Source organism: Poecilia formosa, unplaced genomic scaffold (assembly GCF_000485575.1).
Source record: "Poecilia formosa unplaced genomic scaffold, Poecilia_formosa-5.1.2 Scaffold282, whole genome shotgun sequence".
Lineage (NCBI taxonomy): Eukaryota > Metazoa > Chordata > Actinopteri > Cyprinodontiformes > Poeciliidae > Poecilia > Poecilia formosa.
In genome coordinates, this window is record NW_006800221.1 from 297,731 (window position 1) to 317,045 (window position 19,315).

The following is a 19,315-nucleotide window of genomic DNA, read 5'->3' on the forward strand; positions in this document are numbered from 1 at the left end:
TGAAGTGAGACACATATAGTTCATTTACACGGAGACTGATGTTTCCAAACCTTTATTTTTGTTAATTATGATGAATCTTTGCTTACAGTTCGTGAAAACACATTTCATTTCTGAAAAGATCAGAATATTAGATTACATCAAACCAACAAGGAGCTTTTTTTTTCTTCCACAGAAATATGGGATCAATGAAAAGCATGTGCAACACCTACTTAAATTATTTTCGAAAGGTACTTTTAATCTGTCAACCGAACCTCAATGGAAAACATATTCCAACTTACAGTGACATCGCTGTAATGATAACACCACAGGGTAAATTTTATCCAAATTGTCCATTTAGTTCAGACTGTTTGTTCCAGTCAGACATCGACGTTTATGTTCTCCTGTACATGCAAGCGTGCAAGGAGCTGGATAATTTCTGAGCAACCTTCTGGCTCCATGCCTTCACGGCTCTTGGAGAGATGAAAGCTTAAACGAAGGAGGTGTTTATCTTTCAGACCACCAGTGTAATGTGAAGTGTGATCTTTGGTGTAGGAACAGGCACATACTCAGTTGAGCATCCCAGAAGTCAAATGTGTACAGAAAAGAGAAACTAAATAGCCTCCCATGTCTTATCATGGGTAGACACAATGTGTCTTCAATTTTCTTCATGCAAAAATGTGCTCTGCCCTGCCTGGAGCTCTCCTGGCACACTGAGGAGGTTATAGGGTGCTACAGGAGAGCTGCTGCGAAATAAAAGCGTTCTGGTGGGGTTGATCTGATTGCACACACATGCTTGTTAAACAAGTGCTACTGTAAATACACTCGCGCTGATGGGAATGGCTGCTCTCGTTAGAAAAATAATAACGAGTGAGATAAGGATCTGAGACGACACGGCTTAGCTTTGGAGGCTCCAGTTAATGCACAGGATCCACAGCATGTGTTTGCATGTGTGTGTACTGGGGGTTCTTTGATCAGCCTGGGAAAACAGACCCTGTAAATGTTTCTATCGCCGGGTATATAATCTAAAAAGATGGGAAATAAAGAGGCACACACATCACAGTGTGTTCATTTGTAAGGTTGTCCTACTTCAGTTAAAAACACATTGCTCAGCTCATGCACGTAAAACTGAATCGTTTCTTTTTTCTTTCTGTCCCGGTCAATTAAATTAATAAACGTTTTTATTTGGCGAACTTTCTTCAAAAAGTGAAGAAATCTTAATGTTGTGACCTTATTCTGATCTCAGATTTTTGTGAAGTTTTTACTGACTAACAGCAGTAATAAAACCTTCCTGTTTCTCTTTCAGAACTATAAAAATACATAAGAACATCATTATAGACTTCCCGTCCTCCGGGGCGATTAGTACTTAATTTTTTTTTAACAGAGGTTCAGACCTCAAATGGTAAAAACAGAACAACTCTGCAGAACAAAAAATAAATAAATAAATTAGCCTTCCTGTTATCTACTGAAAGTTTTACCCTCTGTCAGTTTGTTGTGTACAGAGCTAAATGGGGTCTAAAATGCACAAAGTTTCACCCCATCCACGAATTAATAGTGAATATTTCTTCTTGGGACATGAAGATTATATAATTTGTACTAATTCACGGACACAAACGTATATCATGCAAGTGCATTTGCAGGAGCGAACCGTTCATCCCTGAATAAACATTTATTCAATCTTACCACAATATGGTGTGCACAGTTCATACTCTTAAGATTAAAATCAGCTTTAATAAAGATTTAGAGCTCTGATACGGGGATGAGAGCTTTGGGTTTTCTTTCTGCACAAGCGAAAATGTGTGTGTGAAGAAATGAATTGAAAAGCTAGCACGCAAACTAGACTATCATCATTTTCTTTCTTTTTTGCAGTTGCTTTTATCTCTCTCTTTGCTGTATGTGCCACTCCTCCACTACTGAGCTCACTTGACTTCTAGTGATGCTTTTTAAATAAGATATATGATTTAGGAATGATAATGGGATTCAGGCCTTTTTGGCTTTCATGAGTTTAGCAGAATTGTTCTTAGTTTATTTATTTTCAAATGTAATACTTTGTTGATACATTTTGTAGCAGCTAATCAGAAGCAGAGATCCATGTTTAGGATGATATTTTAAAGTCCTGAACCTCTAAGCCAGTGATAATGTCCATGTAAAATACTTGCAACCTGGTTACTTCATCCCTTTTCTGCTGCCAAAATCAAAAGATTTAGGCCACTCTGAACCCAGACAACAGGAGTTTTTCCATATTTACCATGTCTGTTTTTACTTTATTTTTTTTTTCTCTTTCTCCTTGTTTCTGCCTTGTTCTCTCAATCTATCAAGCTGTGGTTTGCGGTGGCATGTCCTCCCACATTTTATTTAGTTTTTCTACACTCATTGACTGGGGTTTGTGTGTCTGGAGTCAGCAGATCTGTGGAAAAACACAATCGGGTTCTCTTTCGTCTTGCAGTTGCCCTGCACGCAGTCTGGGAGTCCTGATATCTGACTCAAACAGGAAGGCATTTATATCCTCAACATGCCATGAACCAGGCACCAAAACTCTGTGAACGCAGCCAGTGGAAACTCTGATCCTTTGACAAAAAAGCAGATTGATTTCTTGCATATGGCACTAAACCGGTCTGTTGGTGTTGTTAATTTTAACATGCTTTTTTTTTTTTTTTTTTAGCAAATTTGCCATTCGCCAACTAGAGATCCCTTTAAGCATGTGCCATAATTGAAGTGGAAATCTTTTCGTCTCACATTTGTGCTTTCTTTCATCTGCTATACCCACACTCATCCTTTCTTATTTTTGTTTCTGCAGGGACAGAAAGGACACCCCGGTCCACCGGGACTTCCTGGAGAGACAGTATGTATTTTTCTGCAGTTTATGCATGTTTAAACTCTTGTTCCTTTTATTTTTCACATGCTGCTGACATTAGGTTGGCAATTTTTTTCTTTTTACGCATCTTACTCATGGTGCCTCAGAATTCATTGTCTTTTTATTGGGGCTTTACGTGATAAACCAACACAAAGTAGTACATAATTTTGAAGTGGGAGGAAAATAATTGCAATTCTATATTTTTAAGGAAAATGTAAGAGGCACTGCATGCATTTGCATTCAGTCCCCTTTACTCTGATACTCCTAAATGAAGCTAAGTGCAACTATGGCCTCCTGGGGAAAACAGCAGACATGTGGACGAAGGTTTTCTTATTAGATGAGACACTGACCCCTGGACTCACTTAGAGCTATCTGTCTAGTCAGTAAAACATAGTGGTGGTGCCATCATGCGGTAAGGATGCTTATCTTTAAAAGGGACAGGGAAGCAGGTCTGAATTAATGGAAAAGTAGATAAAAGTAATCCACGGAAGAAAACCTGTGCAACTTCGAAAGGCTGAACTTTGTGGTGGAGATCAAAGCACATTCATACGCTCAAATGGCCAAGTCAAAGTCTTGAACTTAATAAAATTGAGAAGCTGTGTCTAGACTTGAAAATTGATCTTCACGGATGCTTTCCATCCAATTTGATCGGAGCTCAGAAAAGAAATGTGAGAAAATTCGGCCTCTGCTGGTGCAAAAGATGGTCCCACAAAGTGTTGACTCAGCGTTGCTGAATGCAAAAGCGTGTCAACTTCTCATGCTTTGATTTGTGGAAAATAACATTATAAAATGTGTAAACATTCATCAGGTATTGATATTTTTGCAGTGCACTGTTTGTGCTGTTTTTCACAGGGTCTTTAATTTTAAGGATCCACTCATCAGCTTTCATCAGTGTCCTGCTTTCATCTTGCGCACTTAAATCTAATCTTTCAGTCTTACATTCTTTATCTAACTCCTTAGTCATCATTTATAGTTGTTTGACCTCTCTGACTGTCTGTCTGTGCGTGCATGCGTGCGTGCATGCGTGCGTGCATGCGTGCATGCGTGCGTGTGTGTGTGTGTGTGTGGGTGTGTGTGTGTGTGTGTGTGTGCGCGCAAGGACCCTACGTTTGCCTGCAGCGTAGCCAGATTAGATTAGTCTGTTATGAAGCACTGGTGAGAACTGACATCTGGATGTAGCACTGTGTTGCAGTGACGCTCCTCAGGATATTAGAAAGTGATGCCAAAAAGAGAGAGAGAGAAAAAATAGAGTGGAGAAACAAGAACAAGCCAACTAGGCCAGCAGTGACACATTCATGGCTATTAAACTGCAGCCCTGTAGAAAGTCTCCCCATTGTCTTTGTTTCTGTCTTCCTGTTGTTGCCAGCATCCAAACAATCACATTTGTAACTACAGATAATGTACTGTGCAACATTCCTCTCCCTGCTAAGCTTATTTGTTTCTCTTTTTTTTTTCTTTCTTTCTTGCATAAGTGCATTGAGAGTGCAGAAACACTCAGGTTCCTTATTTGTGCAGAGAAACTTGGATTTAATTAAGTAAGCCTCCATGACATCATCATCTCAGGGAGTTCCCACTGCGCTCTTTACAAAGAGCGAGCACTTTGTCTCTCTTAACAGTATCTCCTACATGTGTCCACCCTCAAACGCCCCCCCGTTTCCCACAGATCTGCTGCTGCTGCTGCTGCTGGTTATGATGATGTGGATGATGGTAATGGTGTGAGTTTGCAGTTTGAATCACCATAGCACCACCGGCGTCTGACTAACAGGCACAACTGTTTGGCATTGTGCGCTCCACAAGCCAGCTGGTGCTCATGCAGTTCTGCTGACTTTGTTACTGTAATGTACGTCTGGCTGAGCCCTCAACACCCCTCGCTCCTCTGACACACACACACACTCCCACATGCAAACACACACACACCCGCCCTCCCTCTTTGCTGGCCAGTTGAAGATCTGAATCCAGCCCTGGCCAAAGCCTTGTCTCCTTCTAACTAGCAGCATTATGCACTATATTTATCCAGGAGAGGGAACGGCAAGTGGCAAGTGTGGGCTGCGTCAAAGGAAGTTATACACGGATACTGGTTCTCTGTGACATTCGGACACAACCTGCTTTGAGTGTGTGTTTGTTATGCTTTCCAGAAGTTACATAAACACGCATAACCTCCTAATCAGCATCTGCAGGGTCCTCGACAGGAAACATTTGGGAAAGAGAGGAGAAAAGAACAGCTTTCATCAAAGGCAACGGCTGTAATGTGGTTTTAAGCACATCCATAAGTCATCGCGATGCATTATGAGACTCTGCAAAGCTAATTATCTACCATCCTCATCTTATGCAATCGCTGGTAGAGAAGTCTAGGAATTATCCTGATTAGTGAAACAATGTATTTTATGGCTTATAATGCTTAGACCTCTTACAGAAATAAACAGAAGAATTTCATTTCAGTCCATGGTGCCAAAAAATTTTAACTGGAGGTCCATCAACTTCCATCATTCAGATAATGTTCTCTATGCATCACTGTAATGTAGCTCACACATTGGTAGTGAACTGCAACCCACTGAATTGTTTTGTTTGTGCATAAAATTTCTGATGGTCTAGTAAGATCAGAAATTTAGTCAAATCAAACTTTAATTATATTTAGTTTAGTATGTAGTTCCCTGGAAAGAGACATATTTACTCTGGAGATTGATTTTAGTAAGTTATGAAACTGATTTTTGGGCATTAATATGATTTGAAGCTAACTTTAAATGCATTAAATAATGTTGAAACGCCTATGCATTGTAGTACATCTGCATTTACAAATTTACAGTACAAAATTGTTTAATAAATAAACCCAAACTAAAAGCAATTGCAGCAGATATTATTCACTCCTTTATAAGACATTAGTGGGGAATCTAAATGTAGAAATGAACCATATTGAAACATGAAATATCTGAATGGAAAAAGCTAAGATTTACTGGTACAGGTTAGATTTTTGAGTCATTTATTTCATACATGGTTACTATAAAGAAGCATTAAGAGGATTTTTCACTGTGAAGAATGATTTGTCGTTTATTTAAGTAGCAGATATGACATGACGCGGGATGTGCAGTAAAGCAGTATCTATTAGACAGCATCACAGATGAACGGGGTTTCACTCTTGTTCTAGAAAATCTAAATTATTTCACTATATCCTGAAAATACTTGCTGTAAATGGATAGCTTTGAGCTTTTTTCACACAGCAACAACTTTCACACTGGGATATCGTCATTACAAGTTGTGTAAAATCCGATCACTGACTGGAAAACCACAGGATATTTAGCTTCCAATATGCTGACCACAGATTAAAGTCAGTCAGGTGTAGAATCATCCAGTGCATCAAACAAGTCATTGGTACATTTCTGGTAAAATCACTTGTTTAATAAAGATTTATTCCTCTTGAAAAATGTCCTCACAGTCTGACCGAACTATTTTACGTGTAACATTTATCACTGATTTGTATAAAGCAGTTTGAGTGTTCTTTGGGGCTCCTCAAGTACCTGCTTATGTGACTTATAACTTGGACCATATCTTGATTAGGATTTACAAATCAAGTCGTAGTTGTGTTCATGTTGTTCATCTGTCCCACTTCTCTTTCTCTTCCTTCCACTTCTTTCTTTCTCTTTCCACCCACCAGGGAGAGCAGGGTCCAATCGGAAGCCCAGGTGCCAAAGGTTATCCTGGCAGGCAGGTGCAGTGAATCCTCTGCTGTGACTGGTACAGTTGTGGTCAGGGCCAAAGAAAGGCAGAGAGCCAGAGTGGAATTAGTTTATACTGGTCAGATGACCTGGAATAAAAAAATAAAAAAAAAGTCTTGGAAAACACTAAGCAGGTTACCTACATTAAGTCAGAAAATGTTCAGCATTAATAGCTGCACTCTCCCTTACCGGGATGCTCAGCTGGAGCATTTATCAGACATGAGATAGAATTGATTCCCCACATATTATTTTGAATGTGTCTTTTGCTTTGTATGGAGGAAATGTCATGTTTTTATATTGTATCAACAATTATTGTGCACCCCAGAGCTAGAGCAGGTTTAGACAGAGGCTTGTTCTCTTGATGTATGGAGCAGAAAAAAATTAAGGTGTTAAATTTGTGTTCATTCTTCTTACTTCTCAGGGTTTACCGGGACCTATTGGACCAAAAGGGCTGAAAGGCGTTCGGGTAAGGGGACGTGCCGTTAAAGTTTGATTTTATCTGATAAAATTATAAAATGTGGTGCTTTGGCGTAATTAGTTAAAGCGATGATCAGCAAGGCAGCTCATTGGCACTTCTCTCTCCACAATGTTTGTAGAAGGGGGGCACGTAAATCTTTGTTTAGCCACAGAAGGTTTTTTTTGGGGGGGAGTTTAGCGCCTCACACTACGAGTCCTTTATGCTGTAAATGTGGTGCCGCATGAAAGCATGCTTGTGTAGCTCAGTGAAACAACATCCACATGCATGCATGCATGAAAAGAATGCGTGTACTTAGTGCTCCAGCATCCACCTCTGCACACATAAACATAATCTCGGTCACCCGTGCAGTACGCGCCGCTATTAATAGTGGGCTAGAAAGGTAGCGCCCTCACACGAGGCGTAAACACCGTGTTGGTTCATACAGTAGCCTTTTTGAAAGTCTGTTAGTCAATAAGCTTCTGCATACAAACAGAAAGAAACACAGATGAGGACACAAACTGATTTCTGTGTTGTGTTCCTATAAAGGTCCTTTATCAGCTCTCCTTGGCTTGTCCAAAGTCTTCCCTGCCCCCGAAGGCTGGAATTTCCTGTTTAAGCTCCGTATGAGGCCCTGCTGTCTTAAGGAGGCATTCTAGTCCCTTCAACCCACCCCCCCACACACACTCTCGCTGAGCCACCTTTTCACATTTCCCCTCCCCGTTTTGGTGCATATTCCACATTGTGCAAATGTAAACCTGCTCAGGTTCATGCTCATCAATAACACGCATCTCGACTGTTCCCCTACAGTTCAACTGTGACGTTTGTGCTTGTTTTCCTCTGTGTGCGCGTGTGTGTGTGCGCGCGTGTGTGTGTGCGTGTGTGTGTTGTCTCCACTGCACTGACAGCCCAGTGTGTCGCCCACGGTTATCTTCAGAGATCCCTGGCGTGAGGGTATGTGCCCTTGGACTACATCGTGGAAGCCAGCACCATGCAGTCCATGGGCATATACACTTGCCTCATGGCTTGGTTCTTCATGGAAGCCCACCCCATGCTGGAATGTCGGGCCCTGAAACCCAGCCTCAGAGCTGAAGGGAGCTGCTCTTCTCCTAGCTGCTTGTATTGGGTCGAAGCACTCACAACTGTGCCCTTGCTTTCTTCTCTTTTCTCCTGCAGGGTTTCATTGGAATCCCAGGCCTTTTTGGCCTGCCTGGCCCCGATGGCGAAAGAGTGAGTTCTTCTCGAATGTACACACTCTCAAGTACTGTCAGACAGACGCTGACCAAGTGGACCTTAATCCACATTCTTTAACTTTGTCACATTTTCTATTGTTACTACCACAAACTTTAATGTATTTTACTGGGATTTTGCATGATGGATGCTTTTTTTTTATAGTACTTTGTAAAATAAGATTCTATTGCAATTACAGATGGCCTGAGCCCGGACTGGATTTTGGGCTGGTGTTGAGCCAGAATTATTTGCTTTACAGTCAGGTTCGGGTTGGACTCGGGCTTCTGTGGCGTGCTTAAAAAGCCTGCAATACATACAGCACATAAAACGGCAAACATGAAAGCACGATATAACGTTGTGTTAATCTACTTATATTGTCGAAATAGAGAGGTAGATAGTTTAACTTGTTGAGGGAATAAAGAAAGCAAGTAGGAGGCAAAAGTTCCTCAAACTGTAAGAAGCAGCAGAGATTTGAGGCAAACTTCAAACTGATTTGTGCTTGGCTCATCCTGCTGTTACAACAAGCAACAAAATAGAGCAGTATGACATTAAACCAACGCTAAAAACAGGAGAAGTTACACTGTTTACTCAAAATGTGGTCTAAACACAAAAGCCATAGAAGCTTAGATAAAATATGTCGGGTTTACTTCAGGCTCAGGACTGTATTTAAAGTTAACTGGTCGGGTCGGACACAATGCTTCTGGCCTCATGCCGGGTCATGTTGGATGTTTTTAGGCTCGATCTCAATTCTAATTTAGGTTTGGACTTTGGCCAGGACATTTTAGCACAAAACATTCCTTGGTCTAAACCTCTGAACGGCGCCTCTGGTTGAGATACGGTGAAGAAACCTCAAGTGTTTCGAGTCTCTAAGCAGTTTTCCTCCAGAACAGTCCAATCTGTTCAGCACACAAATATCCCCATAGCATGATGCTGACACCACCATGTAGTACTGTAAGAGAGACATCTTCATCCTTTTGTATACGTTTGCAGCGGCTTGTGGAAAACTTTGAAGTGGACTTTTTTTGTTTTGACCTGCCATTTTTTAGCTTTTTAACTTACCGTTGCTTTAAGCTTCTCCATGTCTTTATTATTGAACTGCCTTGTGTATTCCTTGGACTTTTTGGCGTCGTTTCTTCACTAATGTTCCCTCGCGCTCCTCTGAGGACTCCACAGCACAGCTGTATTTATATGAAGATCAACAGGTGGTCTTTATTTTTGACTTCTGAATGCAGTTGGTTGCACAGGATTTTGCACGTGGGTGTCAGAGTGAAGACTTTTTAGATCATAATTTTGCAAAAAGTTTTGAGCCGTTCATCACATTTCTTACATTTTACAATCGTTATCTAACGGGGGTTGATTTTTTTATTTATTTATTTATTTTTTTACATCTAATTCTGATAAAAGACATTGAAGTTTGTGGTTGTAATATGACAAAAATGTGAAAAGGTTTGAGATGCATGAACACTTTTGTAAGGCACTGCAATTTCCCATTGAGATAAAAAAAAAAAAAAAAAAACGATGGCTCTCCTGCCAATTCCATTCAGCTGTTTTGAAGTTGTTATAACAGGAGATGTAATTTCCAGCTGTCTAGGATGTTGGTGTGTGGGAGTGCTGATGACTCATATGATAAAACCCCCCGCTTGAAACCTTTGAACTGCCTGAACTCCACGCCCACTGCTTGTGTACAGCCTCGAAAAGACAAAGCGATTAGCCAAGTTATAGCATGATCTGGGTGGGTTGGGGAGTTGCGTCACAGCGGGGGAGGCTGTAATCAGGACCCCTTCATCACCAGACAACAAAATGGGTCATAAACCCTACAGTGCCTGTCTACCCCAGAGAAACTTGTGGTTGTTCTCAATAGAAGTGTAGAAAACCCTGCATAAGGAAGCATGCTTAACGGGCTGCAGTCAGCTGCTCCTCACATCTGGCGACGGATGAAGCGGGAGACACTTAATGCCGCAGCTTTTTAATGGTGTGTTTGGAGCTCAAATCAGTGCCGCCCGTGAGCATTTTTAGTTGTGATATGTCTTTTGCGTATTTTTCACTGACTTCATCTTCTGTGTCTTTCTTTTCTGTCCTTCTTGAATTCTTTTTTTCTCTCTTTCTGCCATCCCGACGTTTGGATTTTCAGGGAATTCCGGGTGAACCAGGGAAGAGGGGCAAGATGGGTAGGCCGGTAAAGTTTTGTCTCAACATACTTTACAGATAATCATTCTTAAATGTGATCATGTGTGTTATGATAAGCTTTTATGTGTATATATATATTTTTTTTTTACTGGACGTGTTTATTAAAACCACTTCCACACCTCACAGACATGTAAACCATAAATCATGATCCATCACGTGAACCAAAGTTTGCAGTTTGCATAAAGTAAAACTCAAATATCACACTCATGTGGAAATCATACTGACAAAGATGTGTTACACTAATGCAGAGGTTCTCAACTTTTCATAACCAATACCATTTCAAAAAAGGTTTTTTTAAGTATCTCCGCACTGAACGACACGTTGACAGTAACACAAGAGGTTTTTGTTGTTTTAGGGGGTTTTTTTGTTTTTTTTTTACTTTTGAGTTAATAAATGCTGTTCTTATACATTGGCACTAGAAATTTGGCAAAAGTTTGAATTTTTAAGTTCCAAAAAGATTTTAAAAAATCAACAGAAAATCCACTGAAGTCAAAATTCGAAGTGCTTGCCACTGTTCCCAATTTGTTTTTATATTTAGTACATTTTCAGACCCACTTTAGTGACATTTCAAACAAAGCAACTTTTGACAAATCTAGCAACTTTTGTGTGGTGTAATTAGCCAATTTTAAAGACTAGTGAAAGCACACATTGTTTAAGGCTGCTTAGACATAAAACATGTATTCACAGTGTGAGAAAAGAGTGCTGAGCACAAAGGCCACAAATATGTCAATGAAGTTATCTTTCATCACAAAAGAATGGCCCTTCTCTCCACTTGGTACTCACTGATACTCGGGCAAATTCATTGTACATTTCCTCTAGAGATAAGGAGTCTTGGGTAATGCGAGAATAAAAACTATTGCTTTGTATTGTAAAAATGACCCACACCTTCCACAATCTGCCTTGAAATAAATTCATCTTTTAAGGCAGCGGTATGATGTCATAATTAGCTTTGAAAAATTCAGCCTTTAAGTAAACTGAACAACTTCAGAAAAAAAAACAAAAAACTCCCCAACAAAGAAATAATACATTTTCACAAATGTATGGACACTTCACTAATGTAACTAATGCAGTAATTATAACTGTATTTCTTTCACAGGTAATACTTTTCAACGTGTTAAATACCCTTTCGCAGAGGCATATTTCTTGTACTTTCTCTTCAAATAAAATAGGAAAGACAAAAAAAAACATGCTCTTCATGCTCTGCATCCAACGTTTTAAAATTTTAAAGCAGCTCTTGCTGGAAGTGGATTATGTTTATCTTGCCACTATGCACAGTGAGGAGTTTGCTGGTTGCAGGGGTTTTTTGTGTGTGTGTGTGTTAAGTAGTGTTTAAAGTCAGTCTGAAAGAATGCATTGAACTGTGTAACCCCAAAACACACCGCTGAGATCATTTTGCAGCTGTTGCTTATTGACTTTTCAGTAAATATGATATTTGTGTTGCCAAAACTTCTGAACACTCTAACGAGACGGGCGGGAGGTTCCTAATGTGAAGCTTTTAGAAGCGACAATTAAACTCTGAAAACATTGCTCCTTAGGACGGCAGTATGGACGCTTTATAACATTTTTGTGGCTTTGTTTGCGTTTTACTAAAGTGTTGGAGATGCCTTTTCTGCATACACGTTTTCTATAAGGCTGGCAGACTGACACGTTTCTGCCATAAAAACCATTTCTTCTGGTTGTTTCACAGATCATATAAAGCTAAAAACTTTTGCATAGAAGAGTTGCCGTCACATTTGTATCGCTCCCTTCCTGCAGCACATTGCAGATGATGTATGACAGCAGTAGCTGTGCGTTTGAGGCATCACTGTGTTCAACACGATGGCTATAGGTTTGTTTGTGTTTACGGAGGAGGTGAGAAGAAGGTGTCAGGAGGAGTTATGTAATTTCAGTGGTTTTGGAATCCGCACCTAATTGCTCGTGTAGGAAAAAACGGAGCGTGAGGCCGTTTGGCCAGATGATCCTTAAGAGATCGCCCTCGTCTTCCAGGAGGAAAAACAGGAGAACTGTTCAAACCTGAGCCAGACATTTTAATGACCATAACTGCAGTGCTTGTTCTCTCTCAAGGAAGCACGCGCACGCAGACACACGTTCTGTCATTTCCCACAGACCCAGATACATCGAAAACGATCGAGAGCGTGCAACAACTTTCCCAGCAGTTCTCCTTCTCAATTTGATGCTTCTGTTTTTTAAATATATCTTTATTTGGTTTTTTGGCAGTTCTCTTTCCCTGTTGTCAAACTCAGTGTCGTTTTTTTTTTAATTGTGCATGAATCTGTTTGAAGTTGTTACTGAATAAAAGGGTTTTTTTTATGTTACATGAGGGAGAAGGTTTCCTTAAAGTAATTATTCCAGGATTTTTAAAGTAAGACTATCTTCAGATGTTTTAAGCAGTTCATATCTGACCTGCCGTAAATAACTCTTTTGAATTTGAATTTCAGACAAATCCAGAGTACTTCCCGAAAACTATTACCCCGACCTGGTTTCAAAACGTCTTGCCGTCTGAGAATCCGATCAACTTGGAGACATGTAAACATGCAGCTGGATTGCAACAAACATGCTAGGGTTTCTAACAAACGGTGCTCCGTGCAAACGGGGCCTCAAGTCTCTGATGGAGGCTGTAATTAATGAGCAGCTTAGAGTCAAGGACAAAATTGACCTCTGGGGTCTGAAAATAACTAATCCCTAAAAAGACCTCTGTGGTTTAAGTGAACCTCATGGCCTTTCAAACTATTGTCATGTTATTTATAAGGAAGCCGGGAACTGTTTACACGGTGAATGGAGGTAGAAAGTGAGAGTGAGAACAGATCATGTGAAATACTTCAGATGACAGTAAACATTTAAGTTTAAGCTATTTAATGGATCATCCTTAACTTTCTATAACTAGCTATTTCAAAATAAGAGGAATTTAAGCAAATTTGACTAAGATAGTAACAGTTTTCAAACGTTTTACAGAACTTAGTACTGAGCTATCCTGAGATGTATACAATTTGTTTTGAATTATTTTTGCAACATGCCAATAGCTCTTTTTATGTCCCCAGTAAAAGAACCTAAGCTCCTCAGCTTTTGGGTCACTAAAGCTCTGTTCACACAGCTCTTGATTTTTTTTTTTTTTGCCAAAATCCAATTATTACTTATTAATTAAATGCGACCACGATCAAACATCTGTACGAATGATTTACAACTCACATGTGCAGAAGAAGAACTTAGATGTCACACAACAGCGTAATGTTTCCAGAAGTAACAATGAGTCCAGACATATATGTTTTAAAGTCTATTGAGCAATGGGAGCTGACAGTATTGTCACAAGATCACAACGAGACGAAAGGAGCTTATAAAAATGAAGCGCAACTAACAGCAGCAGACTTTTCTGTGGCATTTTCTGCAACTTCTGCAGAGAAGTCTGTTTGGATGTGTATTCAGAGTCAGGAGTGGTGGGACTGGAATGTGATGCACCGCTTTCATAATTTCATAGATACAGTTTTCAGCAAATATTCACATCTGGATGCATGCCGCATGTCGCGTACTGATGACGTAAAAGTCGGATAAAATGTGGCATGACCAGTCTGACGGCAGGCGCTTTGAAAATAATCAGAAACAAACTATCTGATTTAATGGCACATATGGAAGTGGCTTTTTTTCCTGGGTGAAAAGATCGGACATGGACTGTTCTGATTAGCAGAAGAATTCGAATATGGATTGCATACGGGCAAAAAAAAAAAAAAAGCAGATTTGCATCACATCTGTCTGCTTTGTCACACAAAAATCACCAACACTTAATTGATTTCCATCACACTTGCATTTCTTCTTTAAGCTTCCCAGTCACTCACACTATATTTTCCATGTTTTTTTGTTGGTTCATGAAGAGTCTCAATGATCCTTTTTTTTTCCCTCCTCTATTAAATTAAATGAAAAACAAAACCTCTCCCTGACTCATTTTGCTTCGAATTGAAATGTCAAACACAAAGAGCTACATTTAGTCGGGAGATTGTGTTTCTAAGATGACTCAACGATTAAAATAAAACATACATGCACTTTATCTGAGCAATCTCCGCTCCGACAGAAATAACTGACATTATCTGGAGGTCACAGTAATTATCATGTTAAAACAATGCATCGAGGCCAGCGTAGTGAAAAGTAGTCATTATGAGCGCTGAATCGTCTCGGTACCAAAGCTGTTAGCGGTAGGGCTTTTTGCAGATGTGGTTGCTCTCTGCTCCAGCACCAATGTTTTGTAAAGCTTAGATTAGCCTCCCGATTACTGCTAAATGGACAGAATAATTGCTTGGCTCACTTTCTCCCCATCTAAAGTTTAAAGTTACCAACAACAAGCTACCTACACCCTAAAGTTAATAGATTTAATGCTTTTAATAGGACCATAACAGGCTCATTTTAAGCAGTTGACCTGGTAACATTATTACAATTACTTTTGCAGCAACAGAGCTTTATTTGTTCAGCAAAAAGATTAAACAGGTAAATGTTTGTCTAAATTTGAATTGTAAGATTTTGTTATTAAAGCGGTATTTGGAAATGTTCTGCCTTGGCGATGGGGATCGAAATGATTTGCTTTGCGTTCACTTGCAGCAAGCCTTTGTGTAAAACGAACGTCAAAGGTTACTTGTGCTGTACAGTCAGTCTCTTCTGACCAAACCGCACGGTTCCAATGAAAATCACAGTTGCATTTAGCAAACTCCACATGTTTACGTTTTTGCGTGTTAGGACAGAAAATGAAAGGGATGCAATCCCTTCCGAACAACCGGTTGGCATAGAGATATCGTCTAATGGTTGCTATGGAGACTTGGTGACCCAGAGACGCCACTCTTTGTTACAGTGCTGATTTTTTTCTCCTCCTCTACTGTCCTGCTTACTGTGAGTCATAGCAAGATACATATGAATATACAAATATTTTTTTCGTCACTGAATAAATGTACCAATAGAATTTATCTTATTTTTATTTTTTATTTTTTACACATCTTTAGCAGGCATGCCTAAAGATTTGTCTATGCCTTCATACTTAGCTAATACCTAGTCCTTTAACTTCTTGATATGTTTTACAAAAGTTACTGAGTTACGAATACTAAGCAAAAAAAAAAACCTAACCTAATATCAAGCACTATTGTAAAAGCTGACAACAATCTGTAAAATGCTGGATGTGTAATTCACGTCCAAGTTTTTTTTTTTTTTTTTAAACGTCACGTTATCAATCTAAGCAACCCTAATTGCTTGTTTTTGTCGCCACCAAGTGGTAGCAAATTCATTTCTTACATACCTAATGGTTCCATAGAATTGAAGTTGTTCTCTTTGTTCTCAGGGGTTTCCAGGGGACTTTGGAGAGAGAGGGCCACCTGGACCAGATGGAGAGCCAGTATGTTCCACATTAACCCACCACACACGTAAAACCATTTCCGGTCCACATTTTTACACACACGAGCTGAGAGTGAGAGCTTAGCTCCGAGCCGCGCACACAGACTCATGTTCCCCCCGGCGTTTTAGCTGCTGGCTATATGATGTGGCTTTCTACCCATTTGTCTTCTCTGTCTTGTTTGAAATTACCCAGGACAAGATTTACTAGTGTTTTCAGTTTCATCCCATGCTTTGGGTCTGTTGAAAACAATTTAAGTTGGCTTTCAATTTCAAAAAGCCCACACTGTTAAGTGGTGAGCAGTTTCCGTTCACTACTGTGAGCCGTCCACCACCACACATGTAGACCTTTTTACAACCTCATATCCCGAAAACACCAAATGATGTAATAAGATGTCAGTATGAGTAATTGCATGTAATTCAGCAATGCAGCCTTTCGAGATCACATGCAAATAGTATTTTCTGTATATTCACTGTAATTTTTTTACAAATGTGCCACTTCTTCTGCCTGAATGGAAAAATGCAAGACTGCCAGCAACTTGCAGTTTGACCCACCTATAATTGAATAATGAACATAAGGTGCATTTATGTTTAGAGAAAAACACCAGCTTCACTCCCCCAATGGTTTGGGCTTCCAGATAAGGGATTTACTCTAATACCTCGTCTTATTAGATTCTTACTCTGTATTTTTCTGAGAATAAGTATTGTCATCCAACTAGAAAGGGGCCAGTTACTATCACAAAGTTATACTTGGGCATATGTAATTGTATGCTTTCAAAACGTTTTTTTCATCATTTCATCCCTTTGTTGCAAAGGCCATTTAATACAAGGAGCTTACAGAGTAAGACAGGTCTGCCCCTCCACCGTTTATTGTTGCCCACTGCCAGACACCTGGCCGAATAAAGGCTCCTACGCTTTCCCCTGTGGTTACGAAATAACACATTCAGCCACTTGGAAGCAATTCTGCTAAACCTGAAGCAGAACGACATCAAAATGTAAAATATTCTGCATCACAAGAACTTAAAAGCCAATAATTTAACTCTAAAATATATTTTAAGATCAGATTCTAGATTTTTGATTGCTTTTTAAATAACAACAGTAAATAAATATGTTAGAAAGTGATAGCTCTGATAATCAGTGGTTTATATTATTTTATCTGCAGCTGGAAAAATTGAAAATTCAGTCGACATAAAATGGAAATTTATTTAGCAACCAGTAAAAACAGATGCTACACATGAAATCCAAAAATTCGCACAGCACACAGCCAAAATAAACACATCTTGTGTGCACATAATGTGTACACACAAATCTATTCAATTATTTCTAAAAACAGCATTTAAAATGCAATGTTTATCAATCAACAGCACAGATGTGCAGCAGATGCACGGAGTCAAACTGGGAACCACAAAATGCAAAATTATGACTCAGACATGTTAACATATTTATTTATCTTGCTTAAAATCTACCAAAACCACAAAAATGGTGACATTCCACTGTAAAGAAAATCAGTAAGAGGTCAAAATATATTTCTGCACAAATTTTTTATTTTTTTTTTGGTCTTTCATTGCAAATGAACTCTTCACTGATGAAGGAAGAGTCTGTGATTGATAGGACTGACTACTGAACTTATCTGGTAGATGTTGACTTTTTTGACTAAAAGAAAATTAGTTTTGTTCATATTTGATGATTTAAAGAAAGGATTAAGCTACCATTAACATTGAGATACATATTTTGTGCTCCATAAAGTATCCTTCTTAACTTTTGAGCTGTAGCAAACCTAAATATTTTAAAAATCAGGAATGAGATGATGGGGCTCACATGCCGCACCACCTTTACCTTTAACACATACTTACACACCAACACATGCACACGTCGGCCTTTCATAAGCTTCAGTGAATACTGAATTCGTGGGGTTTTTTTTGTTTGTTTTTGTTTTTTTTTTAATGCTAATAACACTTGTGCCTCTCCTGCTCCTTCCATCTTTCCTCTCTGATTAGGGTGGCCTAGGAGCCCCGGGTCCGAACGGAGTCCCTGGACTAATTGTGAGTAGTTCACCCCCAATTTCATCCCGTCGTCATTTTACTCCGCCAGGTACTTTTGTGATAAACCGCCCACAATCTGAAGGTCGCCATGAACATATTAGAAATACAGAGCCAGGATCGATTGTAAACGACGAGGGCACGGTTGACAGTTCTCAAAAGTTTGTTGGAACGAACAAAATTCTCAAAGCGCATCGTCTTCTTTTTAGGAATCCTCCTCAAATTAACTATTTTCGTCCAGTAGCTGCCGGCCGCCCACCCATCACCTTACCCTGTATGCCTCTCCGGCCCGACAGCCACATAATTGGACCTGATTATAATGTCTCACTGGTTTCTCTTGTTGTGTCCCATCCTCAGCTGTCACTGCTGCTCCTCCTGGTCTATTCTAGGCCACTAGCGGTTGTAGAAGGCCTGTAATCGGGGGACTGGTTGATTATAGCTCCCACTCCACATTCATGTCCTCTACACCCATCTGACTCCACTGCATGCCGTACCAGCAGCAATGAGCCACACTTAAATGATTTAAGTATACAAATACCCTCCTCTGGGGAGTCATTGCTGAAAGCTTTAAATGACGGCTGGCCACTGAGGAAAGCAGAAAATGTCTAGACAGCTGTTCTTGTTTACGCAACTCCAAACACAAAAGACAGAAGTTTTCTCTCCTTGTCTCTCATTACAAGTGTCAGAAATGTAATTTCTAGGCCATGTCCTTAAAGTAACTTTTTCTTTCTTTCTTTCTTTTTTTTTTTTTTTGCTTCTTGGCTGCACAGATTGTTCTGGCCTAAATTTAAACCTAGGAGCTTTGTAGCTTATAATTCACAGCTCTTTGAAAAAAAAAATATTTCTACACCTTAATTTCCATATATTTTCATTTTTCAGGCACAAACTTCAATGGCTTATTGATAGATCAATAAAAAGTAGTGCGAAGTGGAACATGATGCACGGTTTCCAAATGCTTTCAGAACAAAAATATGAAAAAGATGCTATGCGTTGGTATTCAGCCACCCTTACTAGATAAAACCCATTAAAACAAATGGGATATGGGAATATGGACGGAATGTGCAGGAGGAACAGTCGACTCTCCAATAATAGCGAATGGTTTCTCCAAAATCTCTCGGTATATCTGTTGGTTGTGGGTTGCCTTTGCTCATCCAGTGACATAAATCCACAGTCCAATAGATGGAGAAGCTTCATTTTTGTGAAATTTAATTTAAGACATCAGAGGTTTGTCAGAAAACATCATGAACTAAATAATATTCTGAAGAACAAGAAATGCACCAGCTCAAGATGCCCAGTGCGCTGGACATGAAGTGGGGCATTGTTTAACTCGTCCAAAAATGGAGTGTGGCATCTTCCAAAACTATCAGGACAAGGCCGTCCTCCTAAACTGGCAAACTGGGCAATAATTGCTGTAATCAGAGAAGCAGGCAAGAGTTCCCCTACGGTGTAAGGGATCAAATCAAAGAATGTTCTTGGTCTAGTCAAAGTCAAATGACTTGCAGCTGTA

General features: G+C 39.6%; 1 protein-coding gene across 1 annotated transcript in view; it reads left to right on the top strand.

Moving 5' to 3' along the window:
- col27a1a (collagen, type XXVII, alpha 1a) overlaps positions 1-19,315 on the top strand; it is an 89,995-nt gene that overhangs the window by 30,629 nt on the left and 40,051 nt on the right. Inside the window, exons 8-14 of the mRNA XM_016681452.1 lie at positions 2,774-2,818; positions 6,480-6,533; positions 6,962-7,006; positions 8,171-8,224; positions 10,356-10,400; positions 15,720-15,773; positions 17,767-17,811. Coding sequence (XP_016536938.1) covers positions 2,774-2,818; positions 6,480-6,533; positions 6,962-7,006; positions 8,171-8,224; positions 10,356-10,400; positions 15,720-15,773; positions 17,767-17,811 — 342 coding nt within the window. The remainder of the gene's footprint in view (positions 1-2,773; positions 2,819-6,479; positions 6,534-6,961; positions 7,007-8,170; positions 8,225-10,355; positions 10,401-15,719; positions 15,774-17,766; positions 17,812-19,315) is intronic.